Source organism: Fundulus heteroclitus, chromosome 12 (genome assembly GCF_011125445.2).
Source record: "Fundulus heteroclitus isolate FHET01 chromosome 12, MU-UCD_Fhet_4.1, whole genome shotgun sequence".
Classification (NCBI taxonomy): Eukaryota; Metazoa; Chordata; class Actinopteri; order Cyprinodontiformes; family Fundulidae; genus Fundulus; species Fundulus heteroclitus.
In genome coordinates, this window is record NC_046372.1 from 3554397 (window position 1) to 3576805 (window position 22409).

At 39.3% G+C, this 22409-nt stretch overlaps 3 protein-coding genes across 5 annotated transcripts; 2 read left to right on the forward strand and 1 right to left on the reverse strand.

Annotated features, from left to right (window-relative positions):
* Positions 1-113: 113 nt before the first annotated feature.
* c12h12orf65 (chromosome 12 C12orf65 homolog) lies at positions 114-6917 on the forward strand. Of its 3 annotated transcripts, none has more exons than XM_021317006.2 (3): positions 114-209; positions 4526-4778; positions 6026-6917. In XM_021317006.2, the coding sequence occupies exons 2-3, from the start codon at positions 4554-4556 to the stop codon at positions 6254-6256; spliced, it is 456 nt and encodes a 151-aa protein (XP_021172681.2). In that variant the 5' UTR covers positions 114-209; positions 4526-4553; the 3' UTR covers positions 6257-6917. The 3 variants fall into 3 exon arrangements, with proteins under 3 accessions (XP_021172681.2, XP_012718859.2, XP_012718858.2); XM_012863405.3 differs by lacking the exon at positions 114-209 and adding an exon at positions 4080-4373; XM_012863404.3 differs by lacking the exon at positions 114-209 and having other exon boundaries at positions 4422-4778.
* Positions 6918-8131: 1214 nt separating this feature from the next.
* Positions 8132-14376, forward strand: kmt5ab (lysine methyltransferase 5Ab). Its single transcript, XM_012863401.3, has 8 exons — positions 8132-8310; positions 8510-8610; positions 11173-11314; positions 13017-13212; positions 13286-13370; positions 13452-13511; positions 13603-13793; positions 13874-14376. The coding sequence occupies exons 1-8, from the start codon at positions 8301-8303 to the stop codon at positions 14082-14084; spliced, it is 996 nt and encodes a 331-aa protein (XP_012718855.2). The 5' UTR covers positions 8132-8300; the 3' UTR covers positions 14085-14376.
* Positions 14377-16835: 2459 nt separating this feature from the next.
* On the reverse strand, positions 16836-22306 carry rilpl2 (Rab interacting lysosomal protein-like 2). Its single transcript, XM_021317003.2, has 4 exons — positions 21666-22306; positions 21430-21581; positions 18588-18698; positions 16836-17230 (listed from the first exon to the last, which is right to left on the reverse strand). Exons 1-4 carry the CDS (start codon positions 21966-21968, stop codon positions 17209-17211), a joined length of 588 nt encoding a protein of 195 aa, XP_021172678.1. The 5' UTR covers positions 21969-22306; the 3' UTR covers positions 16836-17208.
* Between the last annotated feature and the right edge of the window lie 103 nt (positions 22307-22409).

Here is a 22409-nt window from a genome sequence, read left to right on the forward strand (position 1 = left end):
TGGATCGGCGAGTGGGCTCGTCCGGCGGCGAGGAGAACGCGAGACGGGCGTGGGCTCAGGCAAGGAGCCGCTCGTTCCGTCCAGAGAAGCCAGAAGGGCGCCGAGAAGACGGGCGATGAGCTCTCACCATCGTAACTTGACAGTCCTCGCAAGTCTGAGCCGCCGTTGGAGACTTCAGTCATCTCTGGCACGACACAAACACAGCGCAGGTGAGACGGGCGCAGCACTTCCGGTGAGCCTTTCAAGTTAAAAGTCGAGCGTGACGTTGCATTCGTTTGAGACCCACAGCGAACTTAAATTTTCACCAAAGCTCCCTCACTGGGGTTGCCAAAAGAAATGCTAACCCACCAAATTAGTAAAATATAAATGCAAAAGAAAAACGAACACGATTTGTTTTTTACTTTTAAAGAATTCCTATCCAGATTTCCGGCTTGTTTGCTAGCTTGACAACCTGCATCTATTTGATAGTGACGCGCCCCCTGCTGGCCATAGATATGTTCGCCAACAGCCCAAAAAGTGTTATCGCATTTCCGTAGACAAGTATGTCCAGAATTCACTAAGGCACGTTGTATGGAGAGCCAAAAGTTCCACAATGTCAAAAAAATTAAACCATTAAATAATTATTTGTATATTCTGACCAAAAAAATGTCTTATTTGTATCAGTACCATGAAATACGTTTTAGCAAATACATTATATATATATATATATTTACAAGAGAATCACATTTTTTAAATAGGGAAACATCACTGGAATAACAAAAAACAGAATCAAGAATTAGCCTGCAAGTCATCAAACGGTCAACCAATTAAGAAAAGAAGCAAAAACAATAAATAAATAAACATTACACAAGCAACTATCTAAAAAGAACTTCTAGAACAGGGGTCATCAACCTTTTTGAAACTGAGAACTACTTCATTGGTGTTATGTCATACGAAGGGCTACCAGTACAGACCTTTGAACGAGAACTGTCAAAGTTCACCTCAACTTTATTTAAAATAAATACATTTTTCATGCTTTATCATAGATATTGTCATTTTCAAATCTATATAAATGCAAGTGAGAGTAATAGAATAAAATACAGATTTGGTGGTGGATTGCGGTGTTTTTTTATTTTTTTGGAACACGTTTGCGGGGACTACATGTGCTCCTCAATGGCTACTTGTTGCCCGCAGGCACCGTGTTGGTGACGCCTGGTCTAGAGTAATATTAGCCCATTAAAGCTTTATCAAAACTTGTGTCTCTTTGTCTCTGTAATTTAAATGCAAATGTTTGTTTTGTTTTTTTTTTCCAGATAACTTGGAGTCCTTTTACCTGACTTAAGTGTGAGAAAAAGCTTGGAAGGGAGGAAAAGGAAAGAGATCCTTTAGGGAGGAAATCCTTTTTGGCTCTGTTAGCTTCTTAGTCCAGGACACAGCTGTGACAGAAAATCAAATGCCTTGCTTTGGGCCTGGGTCATCATGTTTGCTCACCTCTCAATGAACCAGGCGGGGTCTCTTGACCAGCGGCTTACCCCGTCCACTTTCCCAGCTCCGTGGACAGGGATCCTTTTCTGGCCCAGATCATTGAATGACTTCCCTCATCGGAAGCGACCTAGGAAATGAAAAGAAGTTGTTAAAGAAATCTCTTTACACACAGGACACAAAACATACACCCTGGGGACACCTATTTATGCATGATGGATGGACAAGGTTAAAATGAGCACTGCTGTGAATAGGAGTGTCAAAGATTACAAATAGAGATGTAAGTCTCCTTTCCACAAGGTTAGATAGATGCCAACCCAGGTCAGTGACAGATTTTCTTTTCCCTGTGACCTGTTTCCTGATTTACTAATTTTAGTTATTGTCAGCGGGGAACAGGAAGTATTACATCACAGCCTATTAATGTGCATGTGGGGAAAAACTATGACCTGTTTATCCAGAATACATCTTCTCAAATTGGCAATGGTCATGCAAGTTTATTAGATTTACTTCCCTCCTTTTATAAGTCTCAACTAGAATAAAATTACGTTGAACCGTGATAAACAACCACAGCCAGTTATCTACATATTTACACTTTTAGATTGGCTGTAAAAGACACTGTTGGTGCCCTTTCACCACAGGCTTGGGAACTCGCGTATCAGTATCTTGAGCTGTACCTTAGCTGCCTCAAGTGCCGCTTTCTTCCGGACAGAGATCTAACCGATTGTTCCTGGAATCTGCTGAAGTCACTCGCTCAGTTTACGGGTCGCAGGTCAAAGCGCTCCAACAACCTCTGGCCTCACTGAAGCTTTCACTTTCCTCCAGTAACTGCCATCTATGAATATCGTCCACTCTTGATGTCGTTTCACTTTGACGATGGGACCTCTGGACACTAATTTGGCACAGACATTCCTCTGCATTATTTCAGCCACTTGATTTTTGGCATCCCATGTAGGCCGAGGATGTCCAACTTGTCTTCAAGGGCCAGTGTCCGGCATGTTTAAATGTTTCCATGTCACAACAAAGTGGACACTTTGGCAGAATTATGTCCCCATCGTGTCTTCCATTCCTGCAGATGCCTAGTGAACAACAATTCATTTGATCCGGGTGTCCTGAACCAGGGAGTCCTGACTTTGGACCCCCTGATGTCCATCTTGGGTCCGGTCTACTGTGGTAGAGCCAGGCCTTTATTACTCATTAGCAGAGTGCCTTCCTGTGCTGGGATGGTTAGTCTCTTTGCATTGCCCTTTAACTTTTTCCTGTTGCTGCTGAAGAAAAGCATCACAACAGCATAACGCTGCCATCACCATGTTTCACCATTGGACAGATTTATTTATTTATTTTTGTTTTCAAGGTTTTAGTTCTCCACCATACACAGTGTTTTGCAAGTTGGCGGAAAAGTTCAAGTTCGACTTGAAGAAATTCCTCCACATGCTTGCTGTGTCCCCTTACATGGCCAGGGAAAAACTGAGATTTGCTCTGAGATTTATATAACCTGACTCAACTTAAAACTTTTTCACAGCTTTGTCTCTGAACTCCCTGCTGTTTTGCGTATTCTTCATGATGCAGTTTGTTAGTAATTCTTGAAGATGCACCTTTTAAACACAGCACTGGCGCTACATGCTTGATTAAAAAGATTGAATGCTGTAATGTCAGTGACTCAATGCAAGTGGCTGGGTTCCCCTACATAGAATTTATTTTACTAATTTGAATAATGAAATTAACTTGAACATGAATGCATTGTTTTACAACCAAGATCAATTGGAATGTATGTATTTGACTTTGAATCTGTCTATATGACTGGTTTGAATGGACTATATATTTTCGTTTCCTTATATGTTTAATAGAAAGCATGATTTTCTTTAATTAAAATCAATCAGAAATGCTGTATAGACATTGTCAATGTGGTGTTCAGTCTATAATGGAGCGGCCAGCACAAACACCAGATCTCAACTCTTTTGAGCTGTTGTGGGGGCAGTTTGAATGGATGGTGCATAAGAAGTGTCCATTAAACCAATCCAACTTGTGGGAAGAGCTTCAGGGAGCATGGAGTGAAATTTCCTTAGATTACCTCAAATTATTGACTGCTACAATGCCCAAGGTCTGCAAGGCTGTAATTGTTACAAATTAAGGATTCTGTTATTTAAAGGATAAAATTATTACTTCAAGTACAAATCATTATTTTTAATCTTGTCAATGCCTTGACTATATTTTCTAATCATGTTGCAACTCATTTGATTAAATAGTTTAATAGTTTTCTTGAAAATTTTCAAATTTTTTTGGTGACCCAAAACTGTTCAGCGATAGTGTGATTAAAGTGAATTGAATGAATGTTCTCTAGCAAAACCTAAGAGGTATTCACAGAGCATGACTTTATACTGATGTCAAATTCCACAAGTCAAATATCAGACAATAATGCAAAAGTTGACTCAGTAATATCGTCTTTACTTAACATGCACAATAAAATCCTTCTCTTCATACATTTCTCAAATGTACCAACAGTGTATTGCATTAAGCTCAGTTGGATCAAACTATACATTTCTATTGCAATCAAAACAGCGCCAAATTACATTCTTGCTGCAGTTTCTGAGGGACTCGCCATTAGGTTACATCATGTAGAAGTGTTCAAATTGTTTGCCAAATGTAGTGCAGAACTTCAGCTGGCTCTGTGGTTGATGTGATATATTGTCCCACCAAAACTAATGTCTAAAAATAACAGCAACGTTAGGATAGAGACATTTTCAGAGGAAAATGACCGCGTTGGGTTTAGTTTAAATGTTCCAAAATTGTTATTTTGACCTGTTCCACAGTCTAACACACGGTGGTAGTGTGGAGTCAGGGAGGGATTTAATATGGCCGCGAAGAAGAAATAAAGGCTGCTGATTGGATGGCTGTGAAAGTAAACAAAGCGGAAGGTAAGCTTCACATTGAGGTGGACAGACTGCTCCCTCTTCGGTCAGGAAAGTGGAAAGCTTCGGGTTTTTTGTTTTAAATGTTTTGTGTTTTTAGCTCTTGAGATGGTGTAAATAAATCGTAATGTGATGTCATCGCTGCTCCCACTCACCAGCCGCTTGCTGGGAGTCTCCAGGCGGCTCATGTGGAGAGCCGCTCCCGGTGTCTCCCCGCTGCTCAGGCTGACCCCGCCTGCGCCCTCATGGGTCGCGGCTGTCGGTAAGAAGGACCTGCCGGGTCTTCCGGTCCTCCTGGAGGATGAGCTGGAGGAGCAGTTTGTGAGGGGATCAGGGCCTGGAGGCCAAGCGACTAACAAAACCAGCAACTGTGTGGTGCTCAAACACATCCCCACCGGCATTGTGGTGAAGGTAGATCTACACTCTTGTATTTTACAAACTAAATACTTGTTTTTCTAAACGTGTGCTTGTTAAACCTTTAATGCTCAGCTTTTATGCTGCATTTATCTTCTTTTTCTTTTTGCATTGTAGTAGTGTGCAGTGGCGTAGCACCAAATTCTGGGCCCTGTGCACTCTCAATGTCAGTGGGCCTCTATCCATGCCAGTGTATGAGGCACGTGTGCAAAAATATAAAATAAAAAAGCATAAATAGGGTTTTAAGCTACAATCAGATCTGGGCTCACTGATGCTTGTCACCGGTTGCTGTCGGGCAGACTAAACTTTTTTTGAGCCTCCAAGAGGGCCCACCCCAGAATGTCCAATTTGTTGGTCAGACTGTGACATAAAGTTCCTTTTTGCAGTTATAAATATATTTTAAATAAAATATGAAATAAAAGCATCACTAAAAAACAAAGCAGGATTTTCATGGTCTCCCTACTCAGGGCCCTGGGTAGTCAGGTACACTACCACGCCCATGGTACTGTGTGTGATTTAGTTGTTTACTTTTACTTATCAGACCTTACCATACTCCACTCCACTGACCATAAAAGATAATAAATACATAACACAGACCTACATCAAATGAGTCATTTCAACACCTGTGGTATAGTCTTTTTACTTGATACAGCTTCATGAGTGCATTTAAGGAGGCCAAAACCTTTTTCCTCCTTCTGCCAAACACGGTTTAGCTGGTTGTCATGTTTTACTCTGTGCTTGGGTCAAAATAATAACCCAAACCCAAATTCCAGTGTTCAAAAAACATAAAAGAAGAGAAGATAAAGAAGGAGAAATGGGAGGATGGTCTATTATGGTAGTGCATCCCACATGCCTCCTAAGTTAAACATATTAAAACTGTGTCAGAAAAAGAACTGCTATATTGCTATTTTATCAATTGATTGTTTTGGGTTCTTAAAATTCATAAAACCTAAAATTCACCACTCACTATCTTTGCAGAAACACTCACTCACCAATAAGAAAAAGTTTCAAGGGAAAACTCCACAAATTAAACTGTTGTAATAGATGAAATATGCTTAAGGTTTTACAGAAATCAAGTAAAGCATACATTTTTAACGTCCTCCGCTTTTTATAACAAGCACGGTATGTCATCATATGAAAAAAAAAAGTATTGTTGAAAAGCACAAGTAACTCATCACTGCTTCGAGCTGAAGTTGCCATTTGTGTTTTAAAACTCCTGCTCTGCCTTTTCACCCCCACTGCAGTGCCACCAGACCAGATCTGTGGATGTAAACCGAAAGCGCGCTCGGGAAATAATGAGGGAGAAACTCGACGTGGCGTATAAAGGAGAACTCAGTGAATTGTTGGTGAAGAAGAAAGAATCTGTGTTGAAGAAACAGGAAAAAAGGAAGAGGGTGAATGAGAACTTGGAGAAGAAAAGACTGTTTAAAAAAGCCTTGGCTGCAGACACTAAACCTGAAGATGACACTGTTTAAACAGTCCAACCTAATCTAAAGCTCCTGAAACAAACAGAATTCTTTCTAGAAATGTGTTACCAATCCTTTCTGCACCTTCTCTGCTCAGGCTCATCAATTTCATTATGATTATAATTATATTTGTTTTCAGTTTCTAGAATGTCTATCAGCAGTATCTGTTGCTGCTTCTCTTTAAAGAGAACATAGAGGCTAATAGGATTTTTAATAGAACATTTCCTTGCCATGACCACTAGATGTCAGTATGAGCTTGGTGTCTGTTACTGTTAGGTTCATCAAAAATCCCATAAAAAGTGGTCTGTGTTAAGATTGTCCACATTCTGACACCAATCATGTTGGTTAAATTTATGCCTAATTGGTGTGAATATTTTCTCTCTAATTCTTCAAAAATGACCATCAAGACATTTATTTATTTAGGTTCTTACGATGTATTATTTTTATTTATTTAGTTCTTTTCGAAACATGTTTATATAGCAGTAGCATGCAATGGCTTTTGGTGAATTGTATATAATAGTTGTGGAAATTTTGACTCTTGCACAACTTACGTTGACTAAGACCGCCCTTTTTATCAGGAAGAAAAACAACCAACAAATTTACTGCATCCTTATCATCCTGTGACTTTTTCCTGGTCAAATGATTTTAATAAATATTAATGAAAAATTTACATGGTTGCTTCTTAACAAAAATACTGAACAACAAAAGAAACAAATTTTAAAATCACAATTGTTACCCAGTAAGAACCTTTTTTTTATGAAAAGGTATAGTTGGGAATTAGGCCACTTGTGTAACTTTAGCAAATATCCTGAGGAGACTTTATCCCATTTCTTTTCAGATTGGTGTTGCATTAAGATTTTTTGGATTGAGCTGACTATTTTTTTTACGGTACAGGAAATTATTAAAAAAGATATCTTGTTCGGTATGGAAAAAAAGGGACCTATCGTGTCTAAGTGATTATATGTTTTACGTTCAAGCAATTACATGACTTAACCTAAATTAATTACTTTGCCAATTATTTTTCTTTCTTCTTTTTATTCCCCTGAAGAATTTGGTTATGCCAGAATTTGGTTTTGATGTCCTGCTCCTAATGAATTTTCCTCAGGAAAAAAGAAAAGAAAAAACTTGTCATCAAGTGGTTTCAGTTTCCTCTGTAAAGTGTTTTTCTAGGTTTTCATCAAACACAAAACAATTAAAGCAGCACCATAAAGGTCTTATTCTGACAATTTATAGAATGAGCCCTAGCTCTGTATTACACTCCACATTGTTGCATTTCATTACTTACTTTATTTACTTTGTTTCCCACTTTTAGCCTGTTGTCTTTGTTATTTACCTGATAGGTAAAGCACAGCTATACGTAGATACTACATTAGAATAAAATGTAAAATTAAACTAAAATTAACCAATAACACAGTAGCTACTTTAAACAGTGTTTAAAGGGGGTGGGGGGTGGGGGGCACTGGCACCACAAAGCCTTTGTGATTAGGGCACCCAAGGGGCTAGCACCCCCGCTGCCTACATAAATCGCATTAAATTCAGCTGCATTACAAAAGCAATGACATAAAAACCCACGTCTGCTCTTAAAAAACTGCATTCAGCTTAGCTTTGTTTTTGTTGTGTTTTAACCTTTAATGTTTTGCTAACGTTGTCTTTGTTTTGTTTTTTGGTTGTTTGTTTTTGTAGATATTTTGTTTATTTTCTTTGCAAATGTTTAACTGTTTTGTTTCTATTCTTTTTTTTCAAATAAGGTATTGAAAGCATTCACATTCTCAAAAAAAAAAAAAAAAAATTGCAGTAGATGCTGTGGTGCACGCGCTCAACCTATAGCACTATATATGGTCCTGAAAGCTCCGCCCCTCGATACATTAACCAATGAGAAGAAGAAGGCAATATTTTTAAATCCTCCAACACGATGCGCGACGTTACACTCGCTGTGGTTTGATATTTCTTCAATGAGTGAGGTGAAAATAAACTCTCCAAAGAACTCGGCGACCCAGAGGGAAAACGTTTACAGGACACATCATCATTTTTTGAAGATATTCCGGAACTTGACATGGCAAAAGGTTAACTTCGCTAGTTGTGACTCTCGCAATGCGGCTGTGAAGTGTGCTAGATGCAGAACGCGGTCAGATAATGCTGTTTAACCGAAACGAAAAACATCGTCTACCTGTGTTTTTCGTTAATAAAACACGAAGAGTGTCGTGTCGTTCTGCGTGACTAAACTAAAATGGTTGTTTGTGAATATTCTCGTGTTTTATAAAGGGAAGAAAAATGCGCTGAGAACGGAACAAACACCAGGTGAGACTGCTGAAAATCCAGGCAATTTGCGAGCGGAGGCGAAGGAAAACAAGCCCCAAACAAAGGTATGTTTGCTACTTCTGGTGCTTTTTACGCCGTCAGCTCCTATAACAAGTGGGGTCTCCATTTATGACGCATTTTCCACCTCTGTCCAGGTGTGCCACCAATTGAAACAATGCCTCGCAGGTTACTGGGTCAAAACCTTAAAAATTATTCGACAGCCAGTTTTCTGAAAGGCAACGAAATCAGAGCTGCAGTTATTGCCACGAGCAGGGGCGGACTTGGCCATTTTGGGGCCCCAGGCCAACTTTAGTGAAGGGGCCCCGCCTCCAAGTCTGCCCCGAGTGTGAAAGGTTCTGTAGGGCTTCATGCTGCGGTAGTGAGAACCAGACTGTAGCGCAACATTTCCTGGCCTCTACAGCCAAACAATCAGAGACATGAGCCTACAGTGTTAAATAATTGACATATTCCTCTAGAAGGAGCTGTCAATCAACAAGCATGGCACCAGCAGCACAATACAAGTCAGAAATGGCTGCACTGTATAAAGAGGCGTGACTTTAAAGAGTGGAGGGAAACAAAGTGGTTCAAATATCCCTCTGTTTCTCCTCGTTTTAAATATGGACGACTATACCTTTTTTTTATTTTGATATGGAAAAAATTCCTATTACGTTTTTGTCTCAGCCATAAACTCTTTGCAGTACATTATTGTGAATCCAACAAAAAAGCTTTAGAATAATGAAAAACATGGTTCACTTTTCTTTTTTTTTTTTTAAAGTGGTTGAAGTAACGGATGAAGAGACAATGTTTAGGATTAATTAAAAAGATAAAATAAAATGAACATTCACCGAAGGAGGTAATGACAGCCTTTGGGATGTTTTTAGAAAAACCTTGACATACATGTCTGCTCATTCTGTCTTGATAAGTTGTTAAACCTGACAAACAGAAACGGCTATAAACATTTATTTTTAATTATGAGAGCTTTCTGAACATTTGATTCTCTAAATATGTTCCTTGGTTCCTGTTTTCCTGCATCTTTCCAGCCCTTATGAAGAAATTTTACTATTTTTATTTGTCCTACCAAAAAAATATGAAAACATTTTACAACACTGTCTACTGTTCTTCATTGAGCATGTTTGTTATATTTTCTTGATTCATTGAGCAACACTTTTGTTTTTTTGTTCTGCCTACAAGTGGACTTTCTTCATTTTTATATTAACACTAATTAAATGTAATGAAATTTTGGGGCTTCTTGCTAATAGACATCTAAAAGTCATCTTTCGTGAGATCCCGGGCTGTTCAGGAAACTTCTGGGGCTTCAACCAAATTTGGTATTGTTCAGCTATAAATTTTCTGTCTTGGATTTTCAGCTCCAGCTTTGATAGCGCCGTTTTGCCTTTTCTCCTTTCTGATCCCCCCCCCCCAACCCGCTGCTCGCTCTAGCATCACGTTGAATTTCCAGGATCTTTTATGTGATGAGATGGAATAGTCAATTTTAGTCAATGGAGAGGAGGAGCAGACATCGATGACTCATTATGTAACCTTTTTTTTTTGTCAATAATATGGTTGTAAATTGAAAAAAATGTGCAACTAGCAGAGCCCCTACTGGCGAGGCCTCTGCGTCCATCAAACCACAAAACATTGTCCCTTGCCAAGGCGTGACTAACCTATGCCTGATGCTTGTACAATAAAACTGAACGAGAAAAATACTTTGACGTGTACAGATTATAATGGAAACCACGTCAAAGAAAATAAAATGAGGCTACAACAAAGTCTGCAGAGTGGTTTATAACTGGGTGAGGCCGGTGACAGGTTATTCTAAGAGAGCTTTTTGTGAAGTTTGCCATTGTTATTTTTCAGTTTCACATGGAGGGGAGCACAATGTGAAGCAACACTGTTAAAGAGAGTTGCACAAGACTAGGAGCTAACAAAAAAACTCCTGCCGATCTATAGTCATTTATAGTCCCACGAGTCCGACTAGGTAGCCAAGATTAGCTTTTAACAGTACACAAATATTTTATTTGAGTTTTTTTTTTTTTTTTTTTTGGTAAAAACGTCAATCTTTAAAGGTGCAATGGGTGAAATTTCACCACTAGGTAGGCTGTAGAGCAGTCTATAGACCAAAACAAGATGTGTAACAAGCCACGACTTTCTACCTTCACTACATCTGCTAAACTTCCTGCTATATGTTATGTAAGTAAGAGCCAGGTGTGTGAGTGCGTACCTGGTTGTTTGTGTGTTTTGCCGATATCAATATAAACAAAGGCCTCAGAAAGGCTGCAAAGAATGCCCACAACAGATTCCTGTACAAACTTAAATTTATTTTGCCAGGTTTATAAAACTCCTCCCATATATCATATCAGAAAAATTTTACTTAACAAAAATAAAACGCATAAAACCAGGAACGTGAATCAGTGAAAAATCCTGTAATCAGACTGTGGTGTTTGAAATATGATTTATTGAGATATCGGAAATGTCATATCACCTTTTATTTAAAAAAAAGTTATCATGATGTATATTGAATTGTATAACATTGCATTTATTTTGCCATGTTAGAATTAAGAGTTTATTAAAGTTTTTTTTTTTTTTTTTATAACTGATTTAATGTCAACAACGCTAATTTCTCTCAGGAATGTGTGGGTAAAGGACAGTCAGTTCTCCAGAGTCTGCGCAGTCCAGGAAAACCCAGATCTCCACTGAGCGACAGCATGCTGATCCAGGAGGGGAATGATTCAGATGCAGCCAATCCTGGTCCATCAAAGCTAAAGCAAGGTGAGCATCCAGAAGCTTTACCACTTTTCTGCCTTATAACTGGATTTTTTTTTAGAGGGTTGGGGGTTGATAGAGGAACAAAAGTATTTTTTATCTATTTCTTTTACAAGTGAAAATCTGAACAGTACAGTGTATTTGTATCTAACATCTTTAAACTCATACTTGTAAATAAAATTCACTTTAGTCGACTGCCTTTATAAGTCATCTAATCTAAATGGAGTTAAAGCTTTGTGTTATTTACCCTCAGTAAAAACACAGCTTTTCTGGCAAAGTCTCTTAAGAGCAAATGACACCATGATGAGCAACAAACAGCCGACAGGTCGGGGATAAAATCCATAGTCAGAATATATCATGGGTACTGTTGTACAAGGCTAACAAGAAATGGAAAACTACCTAAAGTGACAACTGGGAGGGAGAGTATTAATCAGAGAAGCAATGGAAAAGGCCCTTGGTAACTCTGGGGGAGCTGCAGAAATCGACAGCTCAGACAAAATAATCTGCTGTTAGGGCAACTATTAGCCATATTCTCTGCAGATCTGGGGTTTTCTCTTTTCTAAAACATTACATAGCATCTATGCTAAATGTTTACATATGCCCAAAAGCTAAAAAAAATAAAGAAATTATGATTTTTTATAAAACCGTACACACAAACCAGCACGCTGAGGGATTGCCTCATAGCTTGTCACTGTGTTAATCTGTGGTACACATTCCACTGGTGATCATCGGGGAGAGGAATGTGATGGTATGAAAAACTGATTAAATGTTGTGCAAAATTTTATTTAAGACTTACTCTCAGTTGGTTTATGGACCCTTTTTTTTTTTTTTTTTTTTTTTTTTAATTTGGGAGTTCCTTATGTACAGTTGTGACTCACCAGAGCAATCATGAACAACACTGGAGTTTTAAATGCTTATGATTAAGTCAATCTCGTCTGATATGGAGCGAAATTAAATGTCTGAGAGGAATCATGTTGCAGTGAGGCTGCGTTTCACCACTTAACCAAACGCTTTGCCAATTTCCCATCTCCAAAATGAATGTTTACATGGGTGAGAGTTAGGGTGAGGGACCACATGTTCTGACGTCAAGTTTTTATTTTATAGATGCCTGCATTTGCGTGGAAAGTGACGTATGCAAGCTTTATAAATTAAGTCTGTCCTTTATCTGCCATGTAGATGGGGATGCCAAGGTTTTAAACAAAATTTGTTTGTAAAACATGCACCACCATCCACACAGAGAAACTTGATGGTAGCCTCGTGCTGTGGAGATGTTTTTTTTTTTTTTTTTTTTATCCCACAGCAGGGACATGAAAGCTGGTCAGAATTGATGAGAAAGATGGAAATGTGAGACAGTAGTGGAAGAAAACTTGTTAAACTGACAGGAGAAAATTCATGTTGCAGCGCTCTTCAGTTAAGCCAAGTGAGCTTTAGGCAGTTTTCAAAGAAAAATGAGCAAAACTGTCTAAATTGTGAATGCTAGCAGAGAGATATCCACAAGGGACTTAATGCCATCATTGGTTGGAAAATGTTTATACGTGTGTGTGTGTGTGTGTGTGTGTGTGTGTGTGTGTGTGTGTATAAAAAAAAAAATCACTACTTGGTTCGTCACATTAAATCCCAATGAAATAAAGTTTGATCTCAAAGGGTGAAAAATTAAATGGGGCTATGAAAACTCTTGCTCTAAAGCACGGGCTCTTTCTCCCTTCAGACAAAACCAATAAAACTAAATCTGAGAGCTGTAGCTCCAAAGAGCAGAACCCCAAAGGGCCGTGCCAAAGCGAGACAAAAAAGAAAGGAACTGATGAATCCAAGCAAGAAGAGTCCAGCGCAAAATCAGATGACCGTCCTGCAGCGCCAGCAGCCAAGCCTCGGAGTAAAACCGGCCGCAAGCTTGGAGCAAAGAAGTGAGTTCATCATGTCACCATTGATGCTGCACTGTCACAGCCGGCTGAGCAATCACAATGTCTGTCTCTCCAGGGTGCAGAACAAAACTCTTCAGAACAGCATCACAGATTATTTTCCCATCAGGAGAAGTAACAGAAAAACTAAAACCGAGTTAAAGGTTTGTAAGGGAGTACAACGACGGCTTTAAGTGATAATTAAAAAATGTGTTTGGTTTTTAATTAAGACTTTGATCTGTCAGAGTGAAGAACACAGACACATTGATGACCTGCTAAAGAATGACACTGAAGAAGGACTGGAGGTAATGCAACACGTCTATTTAACCAAAGATACGGCGGTAAAATAAGTCAGATTTGCCGATTTTTAAACGTGTATATATTGAATGTCATTAGGTCAAACACATAGAAGGAAAAGGAAGAGGAGTATTTGCTGTCAAGAGCTTCAAAAAGGGAGATTTTGTTGTCGAGTACCACGGCGACCTGCTGGACCTGGCCGAGGCCAAAAAGAGAGAGGCCCAGTATGCAGAGGACCCTAAAACGGGCTGTTACATGTACTACTTCCAGTACCAGTCTAAAGCATACTGGTAGGTCAAAGCAACGCCGACACGATTACAACACTTCCAGGCTACCGAAGCACATTTTTAATTTAGTTTTTCTTTTACAGCATAGATGCTACGAAGGAAACGGGCCGTCTTGGGCGACTGGTGAACCACAGTAAAAACGGAAACTGCCAGACGAGGCTCCACCCCATCGATGGGACGCCTCGTCTGATCTTGGTGGCATCCAGAGACATCAAGGCGGACGAGGAGCTACTCTACGACTACGGCGATCGCAGCAAAGCATCCATCTCCGCACACCCTTGGCTCAAACTGTGAAAGTTTGCTCACACTGGATGGCAGCTGTTTTCAGGCGACGTTGGCGAGGCCTTTTAGGTACAGCTAACAAAGTCTTTAAAAAATACTTTTCTGTGATGTCTTGACACGCCAAAAGTCAAGCTCCAAGCTGTAATACATGTGCGGGTTTTTTGCAAATTGTGCTTTTATGGTAGTTTTTTTTTATTTTGTATATATTTTTCTAAATGAATTGTGGGGTTGTGAATGCTTTTCTGGATATTGTAACTTACCTGAGCTGGACACTGAGGAATAAAACAGTTGAGTTTTCATGCCAGCTGTAGCCTGATGAATGCTGATGGATCTAAATATCATTCCTGACGCTCCAAGACCTTCAGATTACTGCTCTGTAGGGCAGTGTGCTGTGTTTCGTGCTGTTTTTATTTCCTTTATTACTTAGTCTGTGGTTTATATATTCATGTCCTGTTTGCTGTAGAAATGCCTGCTGTGAAAGGTTGAGTCCAAAATTATTCACATCTCTGGCAGATTTAGCTTTTTTTTTTTTTTTTCGTAATCTTTTTGTTTTTGCTAGTTCTGACTGGAAGTAGTATTGTTCTGGGGTGACACCAATCAGTGCAAACCAGAATTGGATCAGAACCTTTTGGATGGAGCTAAACATTAAGGTGATGGACAGGAGGCCTTCCAACCACAAAAAACCCAGAGCTCAAAACCAAAAATGATCAGAATAGCGACGCAAACACGGAAAAAGCGTTCCAGAAGTTGGAAGGGGTGTTTAACTTTTTTTTTTTTCAATTGATTATTGATAAAGGTGCATACTTTTACACAAGGTTTCTTTAAACAAAATGTGTATATATAAATCCTTTTAAATGTTTTTTACCTTTTTTTTTTTTTTGGAGGGATGACGGTGTCATTACTTGCCCGTTACAAAGTTTCTAATCTAAATCTGTCAGGTGTGTGAATAGTTTGGAGTATTTGTATATTTTTAGGTTACGTATTTATAGTTCAGGAACTGGACTGATCTGGAGACTTAAAGTATTGAAGATTGAAATAAAAAGTACACAGGAATCGTGAGGGGTGTTAAGAAAAGATTCATAAATTTTCTATAAAAGATGTAGATGGGCCATTACAGAAACCTTGCCTGCAAGCTGAAGTTTCGCTGTTTTTGCTTTCACAAACACATGAGAATCCATCTTGTCCCGCTGTCGTCTCAATCGTTTGGGCCCGATCCAAGAACAGTTCGGGCCAATCACGTTACAGTATTATGGTTTAAGGCGGGACGTACAGCTGTGACGAAGGCAAAAGCTGCTGAACCAAAATGAACATGGCAGCACTGGAGGACGCACACGTAGCTGCTATCACTTCTGTTTTGTTGGAATCCATAAATTCATCTTTGAAAGAATAGCAAGAAGTGCCTTGACCAGCGTAAACTTGTTACAGTTTCTCATGGTGCCTGCTGCTTATATTTGATACCGTGATTGACGGAGACTAAACTTTGGTAGGCGGGAACAAGATGTCGCTTTGTCCAATCAGCTCGGAAAGTTCTGCTGAATGTCTTTTTCCCAAACTGATTCAATGGGAGCAGACCCAGATTGATGTGCAGAATGTAGAGTGCTACACATTATAGATCTGGTTTGTCAGCTTACTGAGGAAATATCCTCAATAGAATCAAACCTTTTTTTTTGAAGACTTTGAATTTATAACAATTATTACCCTGTGAAGTTGTGATTTTCAGGACTAGACAGTCGAGCTGCTTTTAGCCAATCAAATTGTGCTTATTTGATCACGTGACAGAGGTGAGTCTTAACGGTTAGCCGATCAGTGGCAAACTGGAAACTGGCTCCCCAAAAGCACGCAATGCACTGGTGTCATGTGATCAAATGGCATCATTTGATTGGCTACAAGCTGCCTCACGTTTGACTTACTAGTGCTGATTACTTTGGTGCCAATCATCAGAAGACCAACACAGCAGAATGTTTGCAGGTGAAATTAAATTTACTGGTGAGTTTAGAGTTTGGGGGCCTAAAACAAAGTTCCTAAGTCATCTTGAAAATTGTTTTCTTACATTATGCGCTAAAAATAAAAACCTCACCTCCATTGTTGAATTTATCCACATTTACATCCCAAATTTATAATGTGCTATTACGATATTGTGTGATGGACCAACACAAAGCAGCAGCCTCCTTCTAATCCTATACTGCTAAATAAAATCAAGTACAAAACAAGTTCGTCATGTTCAACGCTTATTTTATAACCCAACTCTGCGCTAGATTTCAACACGATCCTGTCCCTGATCTTTTTAAAGCCTTCAGAAAACGGCTGTATTTATACCAGGATTGAGCTACAAACAGGTGGACAATGTTTATTAATCTAGAGGTACTACGGCGTATCAGAGTAAAGGACTGCAGGTACAAACGCATGCCCCACTGTTCAGATTTTCATTGCCACTGCCTTCAGGAGGTCCATCACAACATCCCAATAAAATATATTGAAGTTTCTGGCTGGTATGTAACTACTATAGCAAGACTATGTTTGATCTAAAGGAATTTATTTTTAATTTTTACTTTTTTTACGCATCTTATCTGGTAGTGCAGCACTCAGATTTGCTTTCTTAGTACCAAAGAGACTCCAACGGATTTACTTTCACAAATGGAGCTTTACGGCTAAAGTTAGTGATCCTGTTTTTCAGTACACATCACACATGTGGAAAATGGTGTTTCTCCCAATTTCTTCAGAACCTGAAACACTTAGAATACTTAAATGAACGGGCCCCACAAATCCAGCATAAAAAAAGACATTTAATCTGCATTGTTTTGATAATATTGGCTAGACAGGGTCATATGTTATTTACTGAGATCTGTGCATAATGTCGATGTTTATGTCATTTCAAGACAATTTAGATGAGTAAAAATGCTGACAAAGGGAATAACTAAAACATAATACTTTACATTTACCTTCCAAGTTACCTAAAAAACATTCATGGTTCAGCTTTTGCAGCACTGTAATACTAAAAACCATCTTAGGTTAAAATCCACAGTACAAAATATTGTTAGACATGTGTGTAAACAATAATTATTACAAAAGTGGTTGGAAATTGTGCAGATAAATCCCATTTGCCTCTGAAATGGTGAGCTCTGGTGAAAGATTCCTCTCATTTCCTCCTGAAGGAAAACCTACAAACAGAGACAGAGTCCAGAGTTAGTTCACAGTGTGCGCTCCGATCCTGCGAGTCTGAAAGCCTCGGGTCTGATTGAAGTTCCTTCCATGACTAAACAAATTAATTTCCAGACTCTTCTCCATTCACTGTCTAAAAATCCTCACCATCAATTATCGTGCAGTTTGTTCAACTATCCATCATTATATTTACAGTATATATCCACCTATTAAACCAATGATCTGTCGATCCATCAATTATCCATTTCATGATTTTTATATCCAGTTTAAATTGTTATTGCCATATCATCGTGTGTGAAATACTGTAATCACAAAAGACTTTTGGAAGCAATATTTGGCAGAGTTGTACATGTAAAATGTCAGGCATTCATGCTCTGCATATTAGGGAAGCACAGCGTTAGAAAATACTACTATTGGTAAATACTTCCATAACATCAGATGTAATAAATGCCTTCTTTTCCTTCTTTTTAGCATTTTGGGCAATGTTACTTGTCCCACATGCAAGCATCTGCTCCCGTAAGAGTTAAAAATTACATTAGTGAGTAAAATGCAAATTCATGATTCTGGAAATATATTAGCCAACAGTTGTATCACAGCAAACAGTCTTCTGTGGTATGAACATTGCGATGACGATATATATCCCAATGTGCTGGGCCGTCTTACTGAACATCTAAAATATATCTGGACAGTTGTTTGGACTCTATGTACCCATAATGCCCACGCCTGATCTACAATTTTTCAGTAGCTGAGTTGCTAAAGCTTATGAAGTGTGGTGAAGACACTGCGATAATACAAATAGAAATGTGTCTGGAAAAATGTGGGGTAATCGTAATCCAGATCATCGCAATTTGAAGCAATAGTCTCTCAAATATTTTCCTGCTATCGTGCAGCTCTGGTTACATATCTAGAGAAGCCTGCAATGAAGTCAGACGAAGTCTTGCATCATGCTTAGGGCCCTTGAAGGCAAACCGAGAATACAGGAATTTGAGTTGGGAAAAGTATGAAACCTTGATTTGAGAAATGTGTAGAAGCCCTTTCACTGCAAGAGCGGATGAAGCAACTTGTAATTACTGACGACGACGGCGGCTTGGGAGGCGGACACATTTTCCGGCCTCCCTCCCTCACTCCCCACACAAGCATGCTCTGCATCAGCATGACTTCACTGGGTCACAAGTACATCATTAGCAGACAGGAGAAGGGCTGTCGGGATAATCTCCCAGTTATCTTCACGTCAGCATCAGGTGACTGTAGCCAAACAAGCCCAGCTCTGAATTCCTAACATTTTACCTGTGATAGTAAAACCTGTCTTTGGCATTAAGAAAAAACTTTTTTTTTTCTAAACAGCTTGATACTTACAGTTTTCCTATAGTTGTCTTCTCGTTTATTGTGGAGGAAGTGTCCTGCGTGGCTGCTGCTGTTTCCAGGTCCACGTCAACCATGGCTGGTTCAGGTTGAGGCAGAATCCCACTGCAAAAATTTAACAGATTTATTGTCACTAGGAAAGACAGCGCAGCAATTAACACTTAAAAGCGGCTATCAAAGTTGAGGCACTTTGAAAAACTTATTATTCAGGACTCAAAACAGCAGAATTATTTATTTTTTAATGTCAGGACCATGGTTACTGCAGATAATGCCATGATAGGCTTAAATTGTATAACCTGCAAAAATGACATGCATAAAACATTCAGACACAGGCAAATTCAAGAAATATTTTAGATATTTTCCCCTAAATTGCTATTTAGTTTGTGCATACTTGTCCAGAATAACTCAAATTCAGTTTTCCAGGCTGTTTATAGGAACCCTGGAAATAATAAAAATGTTGGAAATTAGAAACTACAGCCTCAAAAGTTCTCCATCCAAAAGTTCAGCTGTATGGTTCTATGTCATGAGTAAAAAAAATCACTAAAAATCAGTGTGAGAGCTGGTGTTTCTGCTCAATAGTCTCCTAAACTCCAACTGAGTTAATCTACAAGTCCAAGATGCAGGATCTAGTTTTTCAGGTTCAATTCTTCATTACCCACTGGTTTACACCCAAACAATGTAATGTACCATGGGACGGTTACTGGCATCAAGGTTACAAAGTTCTGCTTTCAAAGATGTTCAATGTTTTCCTTAAACTGTTGCTACAGTTTTAAAATTCTTTTCAGGTTCAAGTTTCCTGGCGATCTGCGTATCACTGTATAAATGTGTGTGTGTGTTAGTGAATGTGACTGGGTGACTGCTCTTTGAGCAAAAGCCCCGTATAAATTCAGCCCATTTATTTGAATGAGATGTGAGACAAAGTGTGGGAGTTAAAGAACACTTCTGGTGTTTGGAGCCCTGGTCCCTGAAGTTGGAATTACTGAACATCAAAGTAATAAAGGTAAAGCATATTTGTGCTAAATGTTCGATAAGATGCGGAAGCACTGTTTACAAATGGCTAAAACAACCATAAATGTATGTGTATGCCTGTTTGAATGACTAAGGGTAACAATCCTCTTCTGCTGTTACTTTGTGAGTTAGAAGCTGAAAGGTTTGGGAACCTCTGCTTTAGAGCTTAAGGAAATATTGCCCCTTCCACACAGGTTACTGTGCACTGTCGATCAGGCAGGGGAGTCAAAAGTACGTCAAGGCCAAAACATTTTATGAAAAAAAAAGTATAATTGAAATTTTTTTTAGGTGGTTCTCAAAACATGAGTATGTAATATTTTATTAAAGAATATAGTCAGATTTTCTGCAGGAAAGGGATATGTAAAATCATTGGGTCTAAATCTTAAAAAGATTTTTTCACATTTTCCTTATGGAAAGATGATCGTCTGGTTTGGAAATTCTCTTGGGCTCGAATATAATGAAAAAAAATAATTTGTTCTCAGCGATAAGTACATGGTTTGGGTCAGTCTTTCTTTGAAAAAGCTTGTTTTAATTGCCAATTCTAATAAAAGAATTAAAAGCTTCATTATAGTAAAAGTCATTGGATAGATGTGGTCATATGTACTTTAAAAATTAAAGAGAATGTCTAAACCGTGGTCATCAAAAGACAAACACATTATAAGAAGAATTTAGTCTGTCTTCAATAAACTTGCTCTAATTAAAAATAAAAAAAAAAGTAGGGGGGTTGGGGGGGCTGTACATAATCGGCCCCTTGGCCACACTTTGGACACACCTGAGCAAGCTGAAAGAAGGCTACTAGATTGTTGAAAAAAGACAAATTTGGCTGTTTGGAAATGTTTCTGATCACGAAAAACACTCCGCCATGGTGTAAAGGAGCGCCAGGCGATACTAATTTGAAAGTAAGGTTAGCGAGTTAAGAAGCGGCTAACTGCAGGTTCTGCCTCAGCAGACAGTCTGACTAACCAACCTGATAATAAAAAAAGTTTGTTACACTTCAACGACACAATGGCAAAAAAGGGATAGTGCTCTGTAAAAAAACAAAAACACCTAAAAGCTACTGTTAAAAATAATAATAATAAAAAGTTGCTAAAATGTGTTTAAATCTACAGTATGCATCAAAATCTAAATAAGAACTAAATAATGTTTCAGAAAAAACATGCAACTGCGATAATAGAGAGCACTTTAATGAGGACACAACTAATTAGACAAGTTCCTCTTTATTTTTCATCATCAGGTTTTCCTCTCAATGAGCTTTAGCTCTTGTGTTTCTGTTGACATCAGGGACAGCGAGTCAATATATATTATATTCAAACATATTATTGGTAAGCAGAGAACGAATAGGGACCCTGAACTATAGCAGCCTAGCAAATAACGCTTCAAAACACTACTTTGTGATTACAACATTTTACATGTCAGTATTAATATAGTGTACTGCTCTTGGTTTAACAATAAATATTGCCTCACTTTTATATTTTATCAACCTTGTCTCAGCATCTTCTTGTTTCTATTTTAGCGTGTAAAGCACTTTGTGCACAATATGGATTGTTGAAGAGTGCTATATAAATAAACTTTGATAATTTGTTTTGTTTTTTAAGACGTTTTGGTTATACTTCTTGTCTTTTAATTATTTTAACCTTTTTTTAAGTCACCTTCGTGTAAAAACACACCTAAACTGTGGCAAACAGCTGTGTTTGAGGGGGAGGGGGGGTGTCCTGTGTGGGATTACACTCTAATAAACTGTTTCTATAAGCAATAGCTGATTAACATTGTTGAGCATTGGTGGGAGAGGGGAGCCAGCAGCTTTTAATCAAACATTCAGTGTGGTGACCTCTTGTACAGCTGCAGCTCCTCCTGGGCCACCATGAGCTGAGCCTTCAGCTGGTTCCTCTCCTGCAGGACCTCCTTCAGCTCCTGCATGGTGAAGCGCGGTCTGTTGGGGTCGTTCAGGTCCACCACCAGCTGATTTGCCCCCGCTTCCCGCTGGGACAGAGAAGAGACGATTAAACCTCTTTAGGTTTCCTCACCAACCCACAACCAGAGCTGGGCCCGCCGCAGGAAGCTCACCGCGCTGTGTCCGGAGGAGGAAGAGCCCTCCCCGAGGAGCCTGTCCAGCTCTGCCTTCAGGTTGTCCCGCTCCATTCTCAGCTCCTCCACGGACAGATTGTACTTGTTCACCAGGGTCTCGAACATCTCCAGGACCCGCACTATCCTGAACTGCAGGTCGGACACCTCTTCGCCGGCGCTGCTGATTTTTAACAAGTCTCGGCCGATCACGTAGGAAATGTCATAGACATCCTCGACGGTGAGCTCAAAGGCGTCCTTCTCAAAGGCCAGGGCGGGCGACGACTCCTCGCCGAACTCCATCATCGGTTCGCGGCTGGAAATCACTAAAGTCACTTTTTTTAAAAACAACAAACCACCTAGAAAACTCTAAATAACACGATTCCCCTCAGTTTCGGACTTTGTGTAGTTTTCTAAACGAAGGTAACAAAGTTGCGGCGGAGCGGCACTTCCCCCCATCACTCATCATCCAATGGCGTGACAGCGGAGGAGGGCAAAGTATCCTAGCGACAGGTGAGCTCCAAGATCGTCTACGGTGCGGAGAGGGCTCACTCGGGCACGGTTAACACGTAAAGTTGTGTCATTCGAAACGAGGAAACTCCTGCCGCTCCTCTCTTCATTTCCCGCTGTCCTGAGCCGTTTTCTGAGCTGTCAGCGTCAAGTGATAAATCACGTGACTGGATGTTTACGACTTTTATTGCCTTCTGCATTTGTCGGGATAAAAGGATCTAGTCAGGACCTTCAAGC

What these genes read in the sequence shown, in the direction of transcription:
- c12h12orf65 (XM_012863404.3), top strand. Translation starts at nt 4,500, where the DNA reads ATGTCATCGCTGCTCCCACTCACCAGCCGCTTGCTGGGAGTCTCCAGG. An exon ending in CCACCGGCATTGTGGTGAAG is followed by an intron (nt 4,779 to 6,025) that starts GTAGATCTACAC and finishes CCCCCACTGCAG; the next exon opens with TGCCACCAGACCAGATCTGT.
- kmt5ab (XM_012863401.3), top strand. An exon ending in ACACTGAAGAAGGACTGGAG is followed by an intron (nt 13,512 to 13,602) that starts GTAATGCAACAC and finishes GAATGTCATTAG; the next exon opens with GTCAAACACATAGAAGGAAA. An exon ending in TACCAGTCTAAAGCATACTG is followed by an intron (nt 13,794 to 13,873) that starts GTAGGTCAAAGC and finishes TTTCTTTTACAG; the next exon opens with CATAGATGCTACGAAGGAAA.
- rilpl2 (XM_021317003.2), bottom strand. Translation starts at nt 21,968, where the DNA reads ATGATGGAGTTCGGCGAGGAGTCGTCGCCCGCCCTGGCCTTTGAGAAG. An exon ending in CCTCCTCCGGACACAGCGCG is followed by an intron (nt 21,582 to 21,665) that starts GTGAGCTTCCTG and finishes TCTCTGTCCCAG; the next exon opens with CGGGAAGCGGGGGCAAATCA. An exon ending in GAGCTGCAGCTGTACAAGAG is followed by an intron (nt 18,699 to 21,429) that starts GTCACCACACTG and finishes AAATTTTTGCAG; the next exon opens with TGGGATTCTGCCTCAACCTG.